Raw genomic sequence first — 19,487 nt, 5'->3', positions numbered from 1 at the left:
CCCCTGTTTGACCTAGATATTCTGTGTGTATGTAGGCTATGTTTCATGTTTTACATGTGTGTAGCTCTGTCCTTGAGCTGTTCTTGTCTATTAATGTTCTGCATTATGTCATGTTTCATGTTTTTTTTTGTGGACCCCAGGAAGTGTTGCTGCTGCTTTCACAACAGCTACTAGGGATCCTAATAAAATACCCCAAATCACACAAACAGGCCCATTTAGACTTACTGCATGGTGTGAGCATACATAGAGAGGTGTTTAGAGTGAGGGGCTGAGGAGCCATACTGTCAATGAAATGAAGCCAGCTTCTCATCCCTCTTGCTCATTGGCCTTGGCTCCTCCTCCAGCCTCCTCACTAGGTCTCTATTTGAGCTCTGTGGGCTCTAAAGAAAACAGACGCATGAGTAAAGGAATAGAGGGCTACTCCTCTCCTCCTCTCCTCCCTTCCCACTTTTTCTCCTCCATTCACCGAGCTGAGAGAACACTCCCCAGGCTGGACCTCCAGACAGCACCTCTCTCTGTCCACCACAGCACACAACAAAAGAAACACCATTGTTTCACCTTCGTTTGGGGGCAACTGTCTGTGTTTCCCTAGATACAAAGATTGCCGTCTTCCTATGTTACAATGAGGCTTTGTTGGGCGTGAACTTCCACAGAACCAGGAGCCGGGTACATCAGAACGCCGAAGAAGACTTAGGTCCATTTTCCGAGCGACCCTGTCGGGGTTTTGGACAGACTGGTTTCAGGGTGCGGTTGCTCCGCCAGAGATGGGCTCAGATGTGCGTGATCTCAATGCCCTGCTGCCCCCGGTGCCATCCTTGCCAGGGGGGAACGGGAATTGTACCCTGCCCGTCAGCAGTGCTCCTCAGTGGGGCCCCGTACTGGACTTCCACACTGGCACCCCCTACAGCTCGCTGGCACCCCACCCCTTCATCAAGCAGGAACCCAGCTGGAGCTCTGGAGACCCCCATGAGGACCCCCACTGCGGCCTGAGCGCCTTCACTGTGCACTTCTCCGGCCAGTTCACTGGCACAGGGGCCTGCAGGTACGGGGCCTTCGGGGCTCCCCCTCCACCCAGCCAGCCCCCACCAAGCCAGCCAAGGATGTTCAGCAATGCACCCTACCTGACCAACTGTATGGACACCCAGCCCCCCTCCAGGAACCAGGGTAAGATGAACCATAATCATCTCTTCTGGAGATTTAGTGTAGTGAAGTGTTACTGTGGTTGCATAAAGACTTGATATTAGGTTAAATACGATATTTTAATTCTCAGAAAGAATGGATTTGTTCCGTGTTGTTCAAAGTAGTTTTAAGGAGTTACGTTTCTGGTCCTGTAATAATTTTGCGAATTCATGCATTCCTTATGATTTGACTATATTCCCTGCCGACAGTTTTTTTTGCTGACTCGAGTGATGTACATTTGTCTGTAGTTCACGATCAATAAACAAACAAATGATTAATAGATACACCTGGAGAAAAAGGTCCTATGAACAGTAAATGCATTCGTCATTGCAAGGAAACTTGTGTTTTGTTATGCTATTGTACAGTGTGTCAGTGATACTCACTGATCTTATTGTCAGCACAATTCAATGAAAATGTGTTGACATGAGTTTCCAATTGAGAAAATCTCTCCATTTGCTATGCTCTTTTCTTTATTACCTTATCACAATTTTCACAAACTTATGATTGATTTAGCGAGTTTATAATTAGTGCGTTGCATACATATATATATATATATATATATATATATATATATATATATATATAAAAATATTGTTTAGTGCCGCTCACTGAACTTAGTACTGTTTAAATGATTTACCAGTAGTATATTCCACTGCAGTGAGTCAATTTCATAACGAATGATACTATGCATTACTGACATTGCTTCTAAATGAATGTGCCCTATTAACAAAGCGTTATTTCAAACAGAATAGATTCATTTCATCACGAATGGATGTACAATTTGATCTCTGAAATTGTAATAGCAGTAGCTGTGTTGTTGTTCAGCTGATCATACAGTTGCCAATCCTCATACAACCGCAGGACTCTTAAACATTTGATTATACTAAAAAAAAAAACATTGCCTTTAGCGTGGACTTGTGTTTTTGTTTTTACCACTGAATCTCAAATACAAATGTTTAAGAGTCCTGCGAGAGGTTAATATACATAGCTACTGAACGTTCAGTATTATGCAGAACCATGAATTAGCCATGGCATTAGGCCACTGAATAGGCTATAGAAGAGTATGCTAATGTATTACAAATTAAGGGGAAAAGGCTCAGTGATGACAGAAAAGGTCATTATTTTTTAAATTGTATTATGACATGAACTAATCTCAGTAGTGTTCCTTAAATCAATAAAAGTTTATCTGAAGCTGACCAGTTGTGAGTGTGACATATACTTGGCTTCTGATTTCCAAGAAAAAAAAAAGATTATTATGCCTCAGTTTACACTTTGACCTGAGCTATTTGTAATCAGGCTCTGGGATTTCTTTTTAGGGCTGTTGGGGGTCACCAATGTTCACACACCAAATGTAATCAGTCTGCACTTTCAACGGAGGATTAATTAGAAATAACATCAGTTTCAAAGGGCTCGTCCAACCTTCAACCCACTTATCACACCCCTTCTGTGCCTGGCCAGGCAGTGCAAACAAGCATGGCTCAGACTCATGGGGGTCACTTTCACTAAACACTAAGACAATGATGGTCACTGAGGGAATATCCACTGTAGTCATGCTGTGTTTACATTTAAAATGCGAAACTTGAAAGTCAAAACGAGTTAGTGTGGGGACAGGTATTTTGTGTGCAGTAGTGTCTGTGCCATTAAAATGTACTTGTGTGTGTGTGTGGGGGGGGGGGGGGGGGGGGAGTTTACTTGAATGGAAGCTGAGGAAAAGAGAATAGTCTTAGTAGGGGCTTTCCTTGTAAAAAAAATATTAAAAACTGCAAATATTTGTATTACCCTTCAATGGGTTATATTACCCTTCAGAACCCTTTTTGTTAAGTATAGTATTTTTAATTAACGTGTTGCTTCTAAGTATCATTCTGATATTCCAACGGTCACACAGTTTTATAGTTGACTTCCCTTGGTTTACCATACTGGTTGACATTTTTAATACACGGAAATTCTGTAATAACTTATACAAGATTTGTAGGCTACTTCTTGACCCGCTTTTTCAAAACGAACAATAAAAAAAGATACTTATTGAAGTACAATTACTGGGAAAATATAGATGGAATTCCGAAGTTGATTAATACCTATACAGTCACTGTGATATTAGTTTTTATTGATGAAGGCACTAATTTATAGAATTAGACACTTTGTATCTGACTATAGATCAATTGGGTTACCGGTTGACAATTCACAAATCTGTAATATTTTAACTCTTTGGGAGTCAGTAAAAACTCTTTATAATTTATTATTACATTGATACTATACTGTAAGTAATACGCATAAGGCCGTGGTTCAGTGATTTACATTTGAGTACTTGTCCTTATAATAAATGGCTTGTGAATGATTCATAATCTTTTCAGCAAAAGTAATAAGCAGACCATCAAATAAATTATTACAATTAATGTGCAACGCATTATATTTTACAAGATATATGCAGTGCTTTCGGAAAGTATTCAGACCCCTTGACTTTTTCCACGTTTTGTTACATTACAGCCTTATTCTAAAATGGATTAAATAGTTTTTCCCCCTCATCAATCTACATACAATACCCCATAATGACAAAGCAAAAACAGGTTTTTAGAAATGTTTGCTAATTTATTAAAAATTAAAAACTTAAATATAACATTTACATAAGTATTCAGACCCTTTACTCAGTACTTTGTTGAATCACCTTTGGCAGCGATTACAGCATTGACTCTTCTTGGGTATGATGCTACAAGCTTGGCACACCTGTATTTGGGGAGTTTCCCCCATTATTCTCTGCAGATCCTCTCAAGCTCTGTCAGGTTGGATGGGGAACGTTGCTGCACAGCTATTTTCAGGTCTCTCCAGAGATGTTTGATCGGGTTCAAGTCCGGGCTCTGCCTGGGTCACTCAAGGATATTCAGGGCTGGTCTCCCAGTCCCTGCCGCTGAAAAACATCCCCACAGCATGATGCTGCCACCACCATGCTTCACCATAGGGATAGTGCCAGGTTTCCTCCAGATGTGATGCTTAGCATTCAGGCCAAAGAGTTCAAGCTTAGTTTCATCAGACCAGAGAATCTTATTTCACATGGTCTGAGAGTCTTTTAGATTCCTTTTGGCAAACTCCAAACGGGCTGTCAGGCCTGATTGGTGGAGTGCTGCAGAGATGGTTGTCCTTCTGGAAGGTTCTCCCATCTCCACAGACAAACTCTGAAGCTCTGTCAGAGTGAACATTGGGTTTTTGGTCACCTCCCTGACCAAGAAAGACCCTTTTCACCCGATTGCTCAGTTTGGTCGGGCAGTCAGCTCTGGGAAGAGTCTTGGTGGTTCCAAACTTCATCCATTTAAGAATGATGGCGACCACTGTGTTCTTAGGGACCTTCAATGCTGCAGAAATGTTTTGGTACCCTTCCCCAGATCTGTGTCTTGACACAATGTTGTCTCGGAGCTCTTTGGACAATTACTTCTACCTCATGGCTTGGTTTTTGCTCTGACCTGCACTGTCACCTGTGGGACCTTATATAGATATGTATGTGCCTTTACAAATCATGTCCTAGCAATTGAATTTACCACAGGTGGACTCTAATCAAGATGTAGAAACATCTCAAGGATGATCAATGGAAACAGGATGAACATGAGCTCAATTTCGAATCTCAAAGCAAAGGATATGAATATTTACGTAAACAAGGTATTTCTGTTTTTTACATTACCATTATTGGGTATTGTGTGTAGATTGCTGAGGATTTTCATGTAATTAATCAATTTTAGAATTAGGCTGTAACGTAACAACATGTGTAAAAAGTCATGGAGACTGAATACTTTCCAAAGGCACTGTATATGGCAGAAAATTCTGGTCACTTCGTAGGTGCATTTGGTTTTCTTCACATCCCGCTCTACTGCAGTGCGTAAAGCAGACTGGTTTAAGGTGAGGACACTACCACAAAAACTCCTGGGTAGTGCCCTTCACTATGCCCCCTTGTCTCCCAGACCAGCCCAGGAGGTTACCCAGCCCTATGTAAGCCTACTGTAATGGGGATCATTCCTGTCCTCCTCTCCACTGTCAAGACAGAGATGAGTGGAAGACAAATAGAGCTCTTTAATGAGTTTTGAGTAAACCCTGCTGGGGCGCTGGTGAAAGTGGCTGTGGTGTGCACTTACTGGCGTCGGTGTTGGTTGGTGTGTGATTGATGAACTGGTGCTCCACCCTGGGTCAGACATAGACATGATTAAGCCTTGAACCTGGTGTCAGCCCTCCAGTGTCCTGCCACAGTTTGTTTTCACTCCGGACGCTTTCACTCTCACCCCAACCCAGGGGCAACTGGAGTTTGAGGAGGGAAGAGGAAGGTAATTTACTACCCATTCAGTACAAAAGGTTATGGTTCTGAATGTTAACGGATGAGCTAAATCAGAATTTATAAAGTAACTTTTCACATGCAAACACGTTTTTACGTACTTTCCATGGTCTGAAAAACCTTGATGTTATTAATTTAGTTTTTCTAAACCGCTCTTCTTTGTCTTTACAGGTTACAGTGCTTTCGATGGTACCACTAATTACGGTCACACTCCCGCACACCACTCCTCCCAGTTCCCCAACCACTCCTTTAAACATGAAGACTCCCTCACTCAGCAGACCAGTATGGGTAAACAGCACAATATTCTCACCTAGATTCCTGCTTGTTTGTGTGTGTGTGTGTGTGTGTGTGTGTGTGTGTGTGTGTGTGTGTGTGTGTGTGTGTGTGTGTGTGTGTGTGTGTGTGTGTGTGTGTGTGTGTGTGTGTGTGTGTGTGGGTGGGTGGGTGTGTTTGTGAGCGAGCGAGCGAGTATTAAAGTATATATGTGTGTAAACACGTGTATTGTGAACTCCATACTCCTCGCCTAGGGAGTGGCCTCCATCTTAAAGTCACTGCGAGGTTAAGTCTTACAGTGACCTTCACGTCAGTGTCCTAAATCACTACCATCTTGGGTTTTTCATTTTCCTTTTCTTCATCCATGGCCCTCCTGTTAGTAAACGGCTGAACGTGTGTTGTTAATTTTATATCTGTGATGTTGTAAATTTCAGACTCTCTTCATGGAAATGATAACTGTAGGAAACAGCGATACAAGATTGTTGGAATGTTTAGAACTGCCCTGGGACCAATTCACAATATGTGGAGGCAGAGCCAAAGCAGAGATCCTTCATTTGCGCTTTGAAAAAGCAAAAAGATTCAGTGTGCTTTACGGCTTCAAAGAAGAGCCTCTTGTTTGTATAAGTGCTGTGTACATTCGGGCCACAGGTCACAGGTTTCTTTCACAATTCCATTTCAGGATAGTTTTTCTCAGAGAAGGATCCATTCGTTCAGAGATGAGTTCCCTGAAAGCTTTATAGCTAATGTGGCTCTTCTTTCTTTGACCCATACCCACGTCAATCGGAGAACGGCAAAGTGCTTCAATTGAAAAATTTTGTTTGTTCACGCACAGAAAATGAACCGTCAGACAAAAATGTTTACCATTGTTACTCTCTCATAGCCGTGCGTCTGGGTCATCGAGAGAAATAAAGGATCGGGGAACTCACTTCCAGTTCAGTCGTGAAGCTGTCTTTTATCCTTAGGACTGTCCCATGACACTGTTTAAATTCTCAATCTGTCATGTGTTTAGTTGGTGGGTGATAATTGAGATGAACAGTAACGGTTTCATTTGTCTGTTTGTGTAGGTGAGCAGCAGTATCCTGTCCCTCCACCCGTGTATGGATGTCACACCCCATCAGACAGCTGTGCAGGCAGCCAAGCACTACTGCTAAGGAATCCTTACAACAGGTAGGCGCTGGAGCCTCCCCACTACAGTAGCTTCACTTGTTCTTACCTGACATCACATCCCTGCCACTCACCTTAGCCCCATCCTTATCAGTCACATAAGTCCCAGTCGAATAGGCCTACCACTCACCTGTCATCTATTGCCACAAAGCAGCAGGCTGACAGGCAGAAATCTTACTAAGGAATCCTGTTTGTAGTGACTATCGTCTTGTTAAAGGTAGCTAGGATGCTCTAAGGACAATCTGTACAGGATGTTCACCTGTGTAGTAGTCCTAATCTGGCCAAGGTTGTGCTGCCCTCAGCCAGATTGTCTGCTAAGACAATAATCATCAGCATTGTGGTTCTAAAATGTCACGCTGCCATTGAGCACGCCCAGTGGCTAGAGGAAGTAAAGTAACAGGGAAAGGAAGTTGGACAGAAGGAGAACATCCTGATTTTCAGTCAGGAAATTATCAAAATAAAGCCATTTGTCGACTTTGTACTCTGAAAACCTTCCATTGGACTAAATCCACCGCAGTCCTTCTTGACAAAGAATAGTATACTATAAAAGCACATTTACAGTGTTGTGTTCACGTTGAAAGTTAGTTGTCTTGCGGCAAAATAATACTTCAATACACTGCGTAGATGGTGTGGATGAGGATCATGTCCAGATAAACTCCTAACAGTTTTCAAGACAGAAGCAGTGCTCAGCAGGCCAAGATAAACAGTGTGATCCACTACTGCTTTCCAGTCTTAGACCAATGTTGAATTCTTCCTAAAAAAAAGTAGCTCACTGTCCTCTGGGTGGAGAGAACCCCATTGTGGAGAGAACCCCATTGTGGAGAGAACCCCATTGTGGAGAGAACCCCATTGTGGAGAGAACCCCATTGTGGAGAGAACCCCATTGTGGAGAGAACCCCATTGTGGAGAGAACCCCATTGTGGAGAGAACCCCATTGTAACCTCGCACAACTGTTAATCAGTGGTAGAAAAAGTACCCAATTGTCATACTTGAGTAAAAGTAAAGATACCTTAAAAAGAGAAAATGACTCGAGTAAAAGTGAAAGTCACCCAGTAAAATAAGACTTGAGTAAAAGTCGAAATGTATTTGGTTTTAAATTGACTGACTTATCCAAAGTAAATGTACTTGCTCAAATATATTTCAGTATCGAAAGTAAAAGTAAAAGTATAAATAATTTCAGATTCACTATATCAAGCAAACCAGAAGGCACAATTTTCTTGTTGTATTATTTTACGGATAGGCACACTAATACGCAGACATAATTGACAAACGAAGCATTTGTGTTTAGTGTGTCTGCCAGATAAGAGGCAGTAGAGATGACCAGAGATGTTCTCTTGATGTGTGTGAATTGGACCATTTTCCTGCCCTGATAAGCATTCGAAATGTAACGAAATGTAACTTTTGGGTGTCAGGGAAAATGTATGTAGTAAGAAGTACATTATCTTCTTTAGGAATGTAGTGGAGTAAAAGTCAAAGTTGTCCAAAAATATGAATAGTAAAGTAAAGTACAGATACCCCCAAAAACTACTTAAGTAGTACTTTAAAATATTTTTACTTAAGTAAAAAACACCACTGCTGTTAACTCACTGGTCTTGAGACGGCACAAAATTAGCTTGCATTCCTCGAATAGCTTTAACATTTTGTTTTCAGCTCAAGGGAACATAAAGATTCAAAATAAGAGGATAGTAGATAATGGGAGTGTGTAAGACATGGTCTGGAAGCCCATTCTTCAGGTTCTGCTCCTCCTTATATCCTCCTGATATCTGTTGGGGAAGGGAAGGGGGCTGGGAATACTCAAATCAAAGCCGCTCTCTAATCAAATTCCTGGTACCAACAGCTCTGTATTTATACAGTGAGACTGCAGTTATGCACTTTCTAATGATTTGGAAGTACATGAAGTAAAAACAAGCTAGGGACAAGGTTTCTTTGGGAAGCACTGGTGTAGAGGATGAAGACTGGTGTGTGTGTCCCCAAAAAAAGCTCCAGAGCACCTTGAATCAAAATACCCAAACATTTGGTTATTTTATCAAGATATTCTTAGGTATGTCTAGAACTTGTCATAGAGGACTTTACCTATCTTGTACAGTAATGGTTTAGAGAAAGTTCACAGTGTACCAGTGGCAATTTTAGCATGTAAATCTTGGTGGTGCAAAAAAATATTTTTTTATTATGTATGCCAGCAAAGCCACAACACAACACTAAACAATACATTAATTGCAGTAGAACGGTGACAAACGGTGCCCAAAAATTGTTGTGTAGTGGCCTACATAAAGCTATCCCAACAGCAGTCCCAACACCTTACCACTGCTACACCCGGCTATCAGCGGAGCCTTGTCTGGCAATGAAACAGTTAATTCAGCCTCATTTACTGTCTTTTTAAAAAACATAGGCGGACTTGTTTAAACAAATGTGGTTTCTACTGACAATTGAGATGTACAAACTATGGCATAAGGGAAAGACGAGCGGATTAGAGGCAATCCGTAATTTCGATTAAGACATCAATGAGCGAGCTAGTATGGATGTTGTCAATTTAACTATTTGTTCAGCACTTTTGAATTGTACAGTATTCTCCCTGTACACCAAGTCAGAACCGCAGGATAAATAAAGGGGCCATATAAGCAGACAATGAATGCTCTTACAATATTCAATGATTAAATTTCTCTAAAACAGGCTATAGGCTACATGTACATGTGAAACACCAAGTCAGAACAGTAGGCACAATTAAGATTATTAAATTATTAGGGTGAGGCACATGGGCTACTAACATCTTACTACATAGCATACACTTAGTATTACTTTCTTAGCTACAGTATACATATCTCCCTGGCATATTACATCATTTATGCAGCAGCAAACAATACGTTTTTGGACTCACATTTTGTTGTAGTCACTTCCTTCCATACCACTCATTGTTGAATTTACGATTTCCAACTTGTTGTGTAATGTTAATGTCCGGTGGCCGATGAGCACCGATACGCTTTATCTATAATTTCTCTTCATTATTTATCTTCAAATGACAAGGATTGAAAAGGATTTGCCAGTAGATTGTTGACTTGATTGATGATGTTGACTGCTAGCTAAGATTTTGAAAGTATGATGTTGACATGATCAGCTACTGTACCTATAACTTGATGTTACATCATTATATCTGTGGCCAATGACCTTGAGCCTTCTTGGAGGGGCACTTCTAATGTATCTCTATGTTAGAGCCCAAAGGGCTCAAATTTTCGAGGTCTCCCCTTAGACTTCACAGTGACGTAGTTTCCCCATGAGTGACAGAACTCTGAGCCAATCATGGCACACCGCTCCGTATTTCCTGCTGGCTTGCCCCACCACCACCACAGAAAGCACTGAGCTGGGCTGAAACACCTTCATTTTGGAGCTGCATCATTCAAGAAAACAAAAAAGAGACCATGTTTGTGTGCAGTTTTATTAACTCAATGATATATAAATATATTTTTACATTGTTTGCAAACTGATATGTGACACGTATTAATGCCAAAATAACAGGCATGCCCCACCCCATTTTTTGCCAAAAATGTGGGGCTCAAAACAGGCTCTGCCCCACCTACCCTGAATGACGGGTTGCCACTGCAGTGTACTAACAATGGGCACACCTTTCTTCTTCCTTTAATCCTCAAGACTCAACTGTGACACTTTCTGTCATCCAAATTGCTGAATTGATTTAAACAAAAAAACTACAGCCTAAAAAGTCAAACTCTTCTGAGCACTGTTGGGGTAAGTCGTGCCAAAGGGTTAGTTGAGCCACCACTTGTTTTTAGAAAACCATACACAAAATTAATCATGTGACCAAATATTTAGGAAGAGGTCATAATTTTATGGAGTCTGTGAAGGAATAAACCACATGGAAAAAGTGGTAAGCAAATGAGGTAAAAATAAAACGGAGTTCAATTAATTTATTTTGTTATAGGTTTCAAGATGCTTGTATCTAAACCAAAGTAGATCGTTGTAAGACAGTTAGGGTCTCTGTAAGCTATAATATGAGGTCTTAAACCTAGCAATAATGTGCATCCTTGTAGCTGTGTGGGCTAATAGTCAAAATGGTTGCTTTGGTGTAAATTGTGCCATTTGGCAAGGGGCAAGTTGAGCAAATGGCGAATCAATCTACCCCAGACAAATGATGATTACATTTGGTCAGTTTTATGCATATTATGCATAGTATTTTGAAGACACCTCGCATTTGTGTGATTAGTCATGTTGAAATGATAAAAAATGCCATCCTCAGTTGGGTGCGCCCCCCTCTAGGGCTAGGCCACAATTGAAGTGTTTTTTCCCCCCATGGGTAATGCAAGGCATTATCACTGGGATATGATGTTACACCTGGGCCTGACCTATTGTTAAAAGTGTCTTAGTGTTTAGAAATGAGTCCTAATGCTTACCCTGGCCCTAAGCTCAATTTACCCCATAAATTATGCCAAGAGACCACCTTTTTTTTTGGACAAGCTTTTTTCAAATCTGTAATGTTTACATGAATTCTGATTATTTCCAGGGATAGACAACATCCTAAAATATGTGTAGATATCTTTGATCGAAATAATACTATGTTTCCCTTGACGGAGTGTTGCTGAATGTAATAAATGACTCAAGATACTCCACTCTCCCTTATTGTATGTAGGTACCAAACAGAGTGTAGGCTACTACGGTCAATGTGCAGGGTACCAGGCACCAGAGCATCCCAGCGCAGTGAGCTGTTCCCGTGGTATGATAAAACGTTTGTGATGTCAGGGGCGGCAGTGATTTACATTGACATTTTAGTCATTTAGTGGACGTTCTTATCCAGAGCGACTTACAGGAGCAATTAGGGTTTAAGTGCCTTGCTCAAGGGCACATCAACATGTTTTTCACCTAGTCAGCGCGGGGATTTGAATCAGCGACCTTTCGGTTACTGTCCCAATAAATCTAAAGTATGCGTTTGGGAAAGCACCTAGCAGGTTAACTAATGGTCCTGGCATCTGATGCTTAGTAACGGATTGCTTATTTGGTTCTGAGTGATGGAGGGCTGTAATTATTCGTGTGGGAGGATCCTCACTGTGCAGTGTATTCAAGAGCCGTTACCCAGGATGCACTTGTATAGATGGGGCCAAATGTTATAATCCTCTCTCTTGTGGCGCTCGTCCAGACTGAAAACAGTGGTGCCACCGCTGGACGTCCTCGCCCGAGGAATACATTCCTAGCGGTGACCATTTATATCAAATGGCATCTCAGCCGGAATGTACGGCACAGAACCCTGTTAACACGCTGGATTCCACCATTACTAGGTATGTCGACATGACCAGTTCCTGTCATCTGAAGAACTCCTATTTGATCTGGATTAACAGTCGTCAATCTGCACTTGTCTCAGAATAGCAGAGGGGGTGGGTGGAGGGGTGGAGGGGGCGGGGGGGGCAGAGGGGGCAGAGGGGGCGGGGGGCGGGGTGGGGGGGGGCTCCCTTCATTAAATCACACGTTTGACCACTCACGGGCATTGCTGAGGTGTTTGATTTTGCGGCAGAGTGGGACTCCACAGGGGCCCTGTCATTTCTCACTGAGGTGATTAGAAAGGAGAAAAGACCTCGTATCACAGAAGTCGCATACGCGTTGCTTGTTGTTTTACCTGAGCAAGTTGGGTTGTGCGGGTTGTGCCTGAAATGGTGATTTTGGATGTTTTCCATGCCTGTGTGTGACCCTGATATGTTAAAGGTGACAAGCCATGATAGTAAGTCTAGGATCGTTTCAGAGGGCTATTTCTAGTTGAGGGGGAAACATCACTTTTTCTCCTGCTTTAGTGCTTTAATGAAAATATCCTCTTGCCTTCTTGCTTTCTTGTCATTTTTTGTGGCCCTCTTTTTCCAACTCCCTTTCCATCTCCTCCCGAACCTCCTCTCTTTCCGCCAGGTATCATGTGCAGGTTAAATTAGCTTCTCTGTTTTGTACCTTCCTGTGAAATGTATCCTGCTATAATTTTCCCGTGCAGGGCATTAGCCTTGACCACAGTGGGACATGTAATGGAGGGGAAGGGCCCTGCACTGGGGAGTAGTGGAAGTGGATCAGTACACAATGGGATGGCTTTCCCCCTGGGATTCTCCAGCCAGGGTTACAGAGCCAGGGCTCAGTTAGACTGGAGGGGAGGGTCTGACCCTTCCACCACCTCCCCGAAAAAGCCAGCAAAGGCCGGGGTGACTGAATGATTAATCTGCTGCTAAATGAGAGGGACTCTGGTGCTTAGGCTGTGGAAAATCAGACTTGGAGTCTCATCTCCAGGGACTCACGCCAAAGTATGCAATGTGCCTCTTCCAGATAAACGCCACCACTCCCCCGTCTCTCTCCCCAGGCCCTGTCTTTCTCCCCAGGCCCTGGATGCATACATTAACGTGAGCTTGAGGTGTTTAGCTCCACAGTGAATGAGTGAATGAATGAACTGTGAGGAGATTTATTGCAGCATGCAGCTTGCACTGTCCCGACTCCGGCTATCCTTGGAAAGAGTAGAGACAAATACAGCCTTATGCCTTCTCAACCATCTATTCATAATTTAACTGTACAGGATACAACCCCCTCCTTCCATGAAATACAAAAATGACGGACAGTTTTGTAAGACTAATAATATAACGGTATTGCCATCTGGTTATTATGAAACTGGATGTGACCCTTAGCTGCCTTGAAATAGCTGCAGTGTGTGTAACTGAACCAACTTGAATGAATACTTTCGGGGAGCTACCTTCGTCTTTTGAGGGGTTAATAAGTGTTCAGCTAAAATTGCCATTTCTAAATTGAATAGTTTTTTGTTTGTTTTTTACCTCATAAAATAAGTAGGTTAGTACACAATGGATGGATAGCACACAATACCTGACCTGTGTTTGTTATTTCTACATATACTACAATGGATCATTGTCCTTTTGTGCTACTGTATGTCCTTATCCTGTACGTCTATTTGATTGAGAGTAGTGTGTGGGTGACAACACGTTTTGGCAGAACGTCTTGCGGTGTTAACCAGTTGCTCTTTGATTTACTAAAACAGGCCCTTATTTATGGAAGAAAAATAAGTTAGTATGCAGCTTGAATTTGTGTTAATCCAGGGTTAGAGAGAGAGGCCAGTTTACCGCCTAGCCGTATGAATAAATCTGGGAATGACAGGAAGTTAACCATTAGTCTTTCCTCCGAGTTCCACTTTGGATGCTTTAGGTGAATATACTGCACTGTGACCCGTAGAGCAATTTGCCCCTATGTCAAGACAAGTTATAGCTGGTGATTTTGCTGCATTTATTTATTGGGAGGTTTTACCTGCTGTGCATGCTATTGAAATACAATGCCAATGCAACTTTGGTGAACTGGCTTACACAGATAAGAGTGGGAAACGCTTAAACGACAACGTTTATTTACGAGTGGGAGACCCTTTCTTAACAACTTTCCCCTACATTTCAGGAGTGGGCTGTTTACGGCAACATTTTACAGTACATTTAACGGCGTGGAAGACAATAGCCATTCATCCTAAGATTCATCCTACAATACATCCTACAATTCATCCTACATTTTCTTGCCTTTCACTCAGTCCGCTCTTAAAACTGCTGAATGCTCTTGAACAACTTTTATGTGAATTGTAATTTGGCAGACAAAATAGGAAACGGTCACATATTTCCTCACTAAAAATGCTCTTGTGTCTTTCTCTCTGTGGACAGCCATGCTACGGGCTATGAGAGTGACCCCAGCAATCCCATGGTGTATAGCTGCAGCACCCAGTACCGCATCCACACCCACGGAGTATTCAGAGGCATACAGGTCAGTTCTGTCCTCTCACGGCTTCTGAGTTCGCATCCAGGTCACACACTCTGATTCCTCTCTCCATACACATCTTTGCTTATGTGATCAGGGCCAAGGCCGGGATGTGGAGCACAGACCAACACTTTCTTGCATGAACACACATGTACACACACACATGTACATACACACATGTACACACATGTACACACATGTACACACACACACGCACACACACGCACACACGCACACACACACACACACACACACACACACACACACACACACACACACACACACACACACACACACACACACACACACACACACACACACACACACACACACAAACACTCCCTAAATGCCAGCACAAGGTCATCCTCTACTCCCGAGCTCCAGGCACTGCACGGGTGCTGGCAGAAGAGGAGGAGGTGGGAGAGACTAGAGAGATACAGTACAGGAGGGAGAGAGGGAGAGCGAGAGAGAGAGCGCACGCGAGAGAGAGAGAGAGTTAATAGCCTGACGCAATGAGCAGACTATGCGAGAGGAAGCAGTCCTCTGCCAGAACAGTTGAGACATTTAAAAGGCATCTCAGGATGAAAAGGGACGAGGAATCACTTTCAAGAAATCCATTAGCAATAAAGCCACAGGTTCCTTACACAGGCCCATGTTAATAAATCATTAGCTCTTCATTAATGTCCGTCAGCAGCTTTAAAGCACAGAGAGAGCAGAGATTCTCCAGACCTATTCCCGTTGAGAAATGGGAATTTTGGTACTACATCCGTCTCTTTCTCCCTTCTCATTGTTCTCAAGTGAAATGAATTCAGTAAAACCTCATTCACAAAATGAATCGCATAAGTATGCTTAATCACATAAGTATGCAAAAGTACACTGAGTGTACAAAAACGTTAAGAACACCTGCTCTTTCCATGACATGGAGCGACCATTGATGTCACTTGTTACCTCCACTTCAATTAGTGTAGATGAAGGGGAGGAGACAGGATAAAGACGTTTTAAGCCTTGAGACAATTGAGACATGGATTGTGTATGTGGGCCATTCAGAGGGTGAATGGGCGAGACAAAAGATTTACGTGCCTTTGAACGGCGTGTGGTAGTAGGCGCCAGCCGCACCTGTGTCATGAACTGCAACGCTGCTGGGTTTTTCACGCTCAGCAGTTTCCCGTGTGTTTCGAGAATGGTCCACCACCCAAAGGCCATCAAACCAACTTGACACAAACTGTGGGAACCTTGGGAGTCAACATGGGCCAGCATCCATGTGGAACGCTTTCGACACCTTGCAGAGTCCAAGCCCAGACAAATTGAGGCTGTTCAGAGGGCAAAAAGAGGTGCAACTCAACATTAGGAAGGTGTTCCTAATGTTTGGTGTACTCAGTGTATATTTTTTGAAAGTCATGTTCAAGTTGTATGTGGACACTTGGTGCTCAGAAAGCTTTCTATTTGACATTCCCATCATTGGCTTTGCCCCCTCCGTGAAGTGGGGCGTCTAGACAAGGGACAAGTCAGGCATACGGTAGTGTCATAAAACACTGAAGTAATTTGCTTATCAATAGGCTGCTAACGCTATTTATAAGAGCGCCAGTGTGCCCACAGAGCCCATTACACTAAGCGCCTGCTAATGGACAGCAGATGGGTATCAAGGTCTGGGAGGGAGGGGAGGGAGGGAGGGAGGGAGGGGGAGAGAGGGGGAGAGAGGGGAGCACAGGGGGGCACGGACAACTGAGATGGGGTCTGCCTAACGTCTGTGACTAACTGCTTTAGAGAGTAAATCAGTGGCATGGAGTAAATTTGACCAATCATTTTACGGCTAATTCCAGTATAATGAAGCCCCCCTTAGCAAGGTAATTACACTTCTTCTGCCTTTAAAAAAAAATGTGTTTATTATTTTTGAGTTACATTTTGCTGCAATAGACTAGTGGGTAGCTTAGTTACTATTATCTCTTCGTATGATATGTCGTGGTTCTAAACCTGTATCATGGCTCACTGTGTGTGTGTGTGTGTGTGTGTGTGTGTGTGTGTGTGTGTGTGTGTGTGTGTGTGTGTGTGTGTGTGTGTGTGTGTGTGTGTGTGTGTGTGTGTGTGTGTGTGTGTGTGTGTGTGTGTGTGTGTGTGTGTGCGCGCGCCCACCCTTTCACAGGATGTCCGACGGGTGCCAGGTATCGTCCCTGCCATTGTTCGCTCAGAGACCAGTGAGAAGAGGCCGTTCATGTGCACATATCCTGGCTGCAACAAACGATACTTCAAGCTGTCCCACCTGCAGATGCACAGCAGAAAACACACAGGTAAGTGCCAGGGCAGCCATAGATCAAGCGCTCATGAGACTAACATACCAGTGTATCAGGGATTCAGGTCTTGCTGTACCAAAGCCCTCTCTGTGTTCCCCTGGGCCCTCGCTCCAGGCGAGAAGCCCTACCAGTGTGACTTCACCGACTGTGGACGAAGGTTCTCCAGGTCCGACCAGCTGAAGAGACACCAGCGAAGACACACAGGTTTGCCCTCTCTCTCTCTCTCTCTCTCTCTCTCTCCCACTGCTTCTTTTTTTCTCGTTCCTTTTCCCTCTTTTCAGCTTCTCTGCTCGAGCTCCCTCCATCTCTCTGCCCTCCGTATTGTAAATAGAACGCTGTAGCTCGTGCTCCCTTTGGAATGGCTTCTCCCCTGGCCTCTGCTCTACTCTGTCTCTCTCTCTCTCTGTGTGTGTGTGTGTGTGTGTATGTGTGCGTGTGCCTAGGGGTTAAACCGTTCCAGTGCGAGACGTGTCAGAGAAAGTTCTCACGGTCTGACCACCTTAAGACCCACACCCGGACTCATACAGGTAAAACAAGTGCGTAAACTTTGATTTTTCCACATTCTGCTTATTACTTAGCTAGTTACTTCACTTTTTCATGAACAGTCGGTAGGTAACGTCTCAAGGCTTTGGTGGTTTAGTATTTCAACTCATCTACGGTCTGTTATCATACTGGATGAGAATAGGTTAAGTCAGTTCATTGTAACAAATGACCTGTTACTGAAAGTGATCGAAAATGATCATAGGCAATTCATTCATCTCTTCCTCCCCTTCAGTTAGGTTTAAACCACAATACTCACTGACAGCTCTCGCTCCTCTCTCTCCTCTCTCTCTCTCTCTCTCTCTCTCTCTCTCTCTCTCTCTCTCTCTCTCTCTCTCTCCCGCTCACTCTCCTAGGTGAGAAGCCTTTCAACTGCAGATGGCCCAACTGTCAGAAGAAGTTTGCCAGGTCCGATGAGCTGGTTCGTCACCACAACATGCACCAGAGGAACCTGACCAAGCTCCAGCTGGCCATCTGAGCCAGAACTTAGCCAGCCTCACTGCTCTCAAACATCCTCCCTACATGAGACTGAATCCCCCAACTCGCACGGGGGAGCAGCAGCAGAGCAGGAGGCCGACAACATTGTTCATCTGCATGTTACTGTACAGCCTACCAACGGACAGTTCTCCAAACAGTGCCACCTAGGGACAGTCCTCTGTTCATACACTCTGATTCAGAGGGTTATTTTAGTAAGATATATTTAATGAGGAAACCAAACAGTTTCTATCGCTTGTCAGTGTTCTATAGATGTGTATAACTTTTGTGCCCATTTCTCAGTTGAAGTATTACAGACTAATTTATTTGATCATACTTTTGTGAATTAAAATCTTTCACTGGAATGATTTCTGGAAAGGGGGATTTCTGGAAAGGGGGACTTTGGTCTGACAGTATCTTCATCATCGCTATTGTTCAGTCCACATCCCTGTGTTTTTGATTTGATCTGCACCGGGTAGTTGAAACATAAAACTACACTATGTCCGCTTTTGTCTGTGATGTTGTCTGTAAATATTGTTTCACTTTGACAGTGGATTTTGGGGCTGTGAGTTTAAACAAATATGTATCGGGCACACTGGCTATGTGGCCAAGAAGTTGTCATATTAAATGATGTAAATAATCAGACTGGACCATGGATTGCATTCATATTCTTGCCATGGAAAATGTGACTTAAGTATTATAGTTTAGACTAGACCTACTTCGATAGATCCAGGAAATGCTTTTTTAAGTGTGTATTTCATAAGTCATAAAACAGTTATCTGTTTTTTTTCTCTGAAGTGTATTATAAATACATTGCAGTCTGTTCCCATCTGTTGAAACTGTATTGTTCTTACTGTTTTTATACAGTATATATACTGATTCTGTTGTTGTTGTTGTTATTTTTTCCCATTGCGTTCTGTATTAAAGCCCCCTCGGAGTCTGCAAACTGCCTGGGCAGCTGTGTTGGCTCAGGGGCCAGTGTTGAGTTACTTTTGCCTTCACTAACAGGGCTGATCAACCGCGCTCCTGAGACCCACTGACCAGAGCGTAACCTGACCAGGTCATGACCCCTTGTAAGTCACCTGACACAAGTTACCAGAGGAGGCTTATACTGGCCCGGTCTCCGAATAAAAATAGCTATGATAACAAAATACAACTCTTGACTGTAGCTAACATCCGCTGCTTTCTTTATCTCTGAGCAGATTCTTTTCAAATTCCTTGACTTCTGAGTGAAACAGGAGACGCAGATAAAAAATAAACGTGTTTTCTCTCAAACTCACTGTTCCTTGGGACTATTCATCTTAATTAAGCGGTGCAGTCTCCCTGCACTTTGAAAAAAATACACTTTTAATCCACTATTGTTGTTTTTCAAACAAGAAAAAAATATCCACTTTAAGTTGTGAGTTTTTTTATCGTTCGAAGACCACGTAAATGCACTGTCTCTGTGCAAACAACAAACCAAAAGTTTGGTACAATTTCAAAATGAATCACAG

At 43.0% G+C, this 19,487-nt stretch overlaps 1 protein-coding gene across 4 annotated transcripts; it reads left to right on the top strand.

The window, feature by feature from the left end:
* The first annotated feature begins 371 nt into the window (after positions 1 to 371).
* Positions 372 to 19,269, top strand: LOC135524155 (Wilms tumor protein homolog). Of its 4 annotated transcripts, none has more exons than XM_064951406.1 (9): positions 372 to 1,164; positions 5,660 to 5,776; positions 6,826 to 6,928; positions 12,121 to 12,204; positions 14,599 to 14,698; positions 16,833 to 16,977; positions 17,095 to 17,184; positions 17,424 to 17,507; positions 17,877 to 19,269. In XM_064951406.1, exons 1-9 carry the CDS (start codon positions 765 to 767, stop codon positions 17,996 to 17,998), a joined length of 1,245 nt encoding a protein of 414 aa, XP_064807478.1. In that variant the 5' UTR covers positions 372 to 764; the 3' UTR covers positions 17,999 to 19,269. The 4 variants fall into 4 exon arrangements, with proteins under 4 accessions (XP_064807478.1, XP_064807477.1, XP_064807476.1 ...); XM_064951405.1 differs by having other exon boundaries at positions 374 to 1,164; positions 17,424 to 17,516; XM_064951404.1 differs by lacking the exon at positions 12,121 to 12,204 and having other exon boundaries at positions 376 to 1,164.
* Positions 19,270 to 19,487: the final 218 nt, after the last annotated feature.

Source organism: Oncorhynchus masou, chromosome 31 (assembly GCF_036934945.1).
Source record: "Oncorhynchus masou masou isolate Uvic2021 chromosome 31, UVic_Omas_1.1, whole genome shotgun sequence".
In the NCBI taxonomy this organism is placed as follows: domain Eukaryota; kingdom Metazoa; phylum Chordata; class Actinopteri; order Salmoniformes; family Salmonidae; genus Oncorhynchus; species Oncorhynchus masou.
The sequence above is the reverse complement of the archived record's forward strand: the minus strand, read 5'-3'. Positions and strand labels throughout refer to the sequence as shown.

Excerpts from the sequence above, each read along its gene's own strand:
- LOC135524155 (XM_064951405.1), top strand. The coding sequence starts at position 765 with ATGGGCTCAGATGTGCGTGATCTCAATGCCCTGCTGCCCCCGGTGCCA. Across the intron at positions 6,929-12,120 it reads CTAAGGAATCCTTACAACAG|CGGTGACCATTTATATCAAA; the intron begins GTAGGCGCTGGA and ends ATACATTCCTAG. Across the intron at positions 17,517-17,876 it reads GACTCATACAGGTAAAACAA|GTGAGAAGCCTTTCAACTGC; the intron begins GTGCGTAAACTT and ends TCACTCTCCTAG.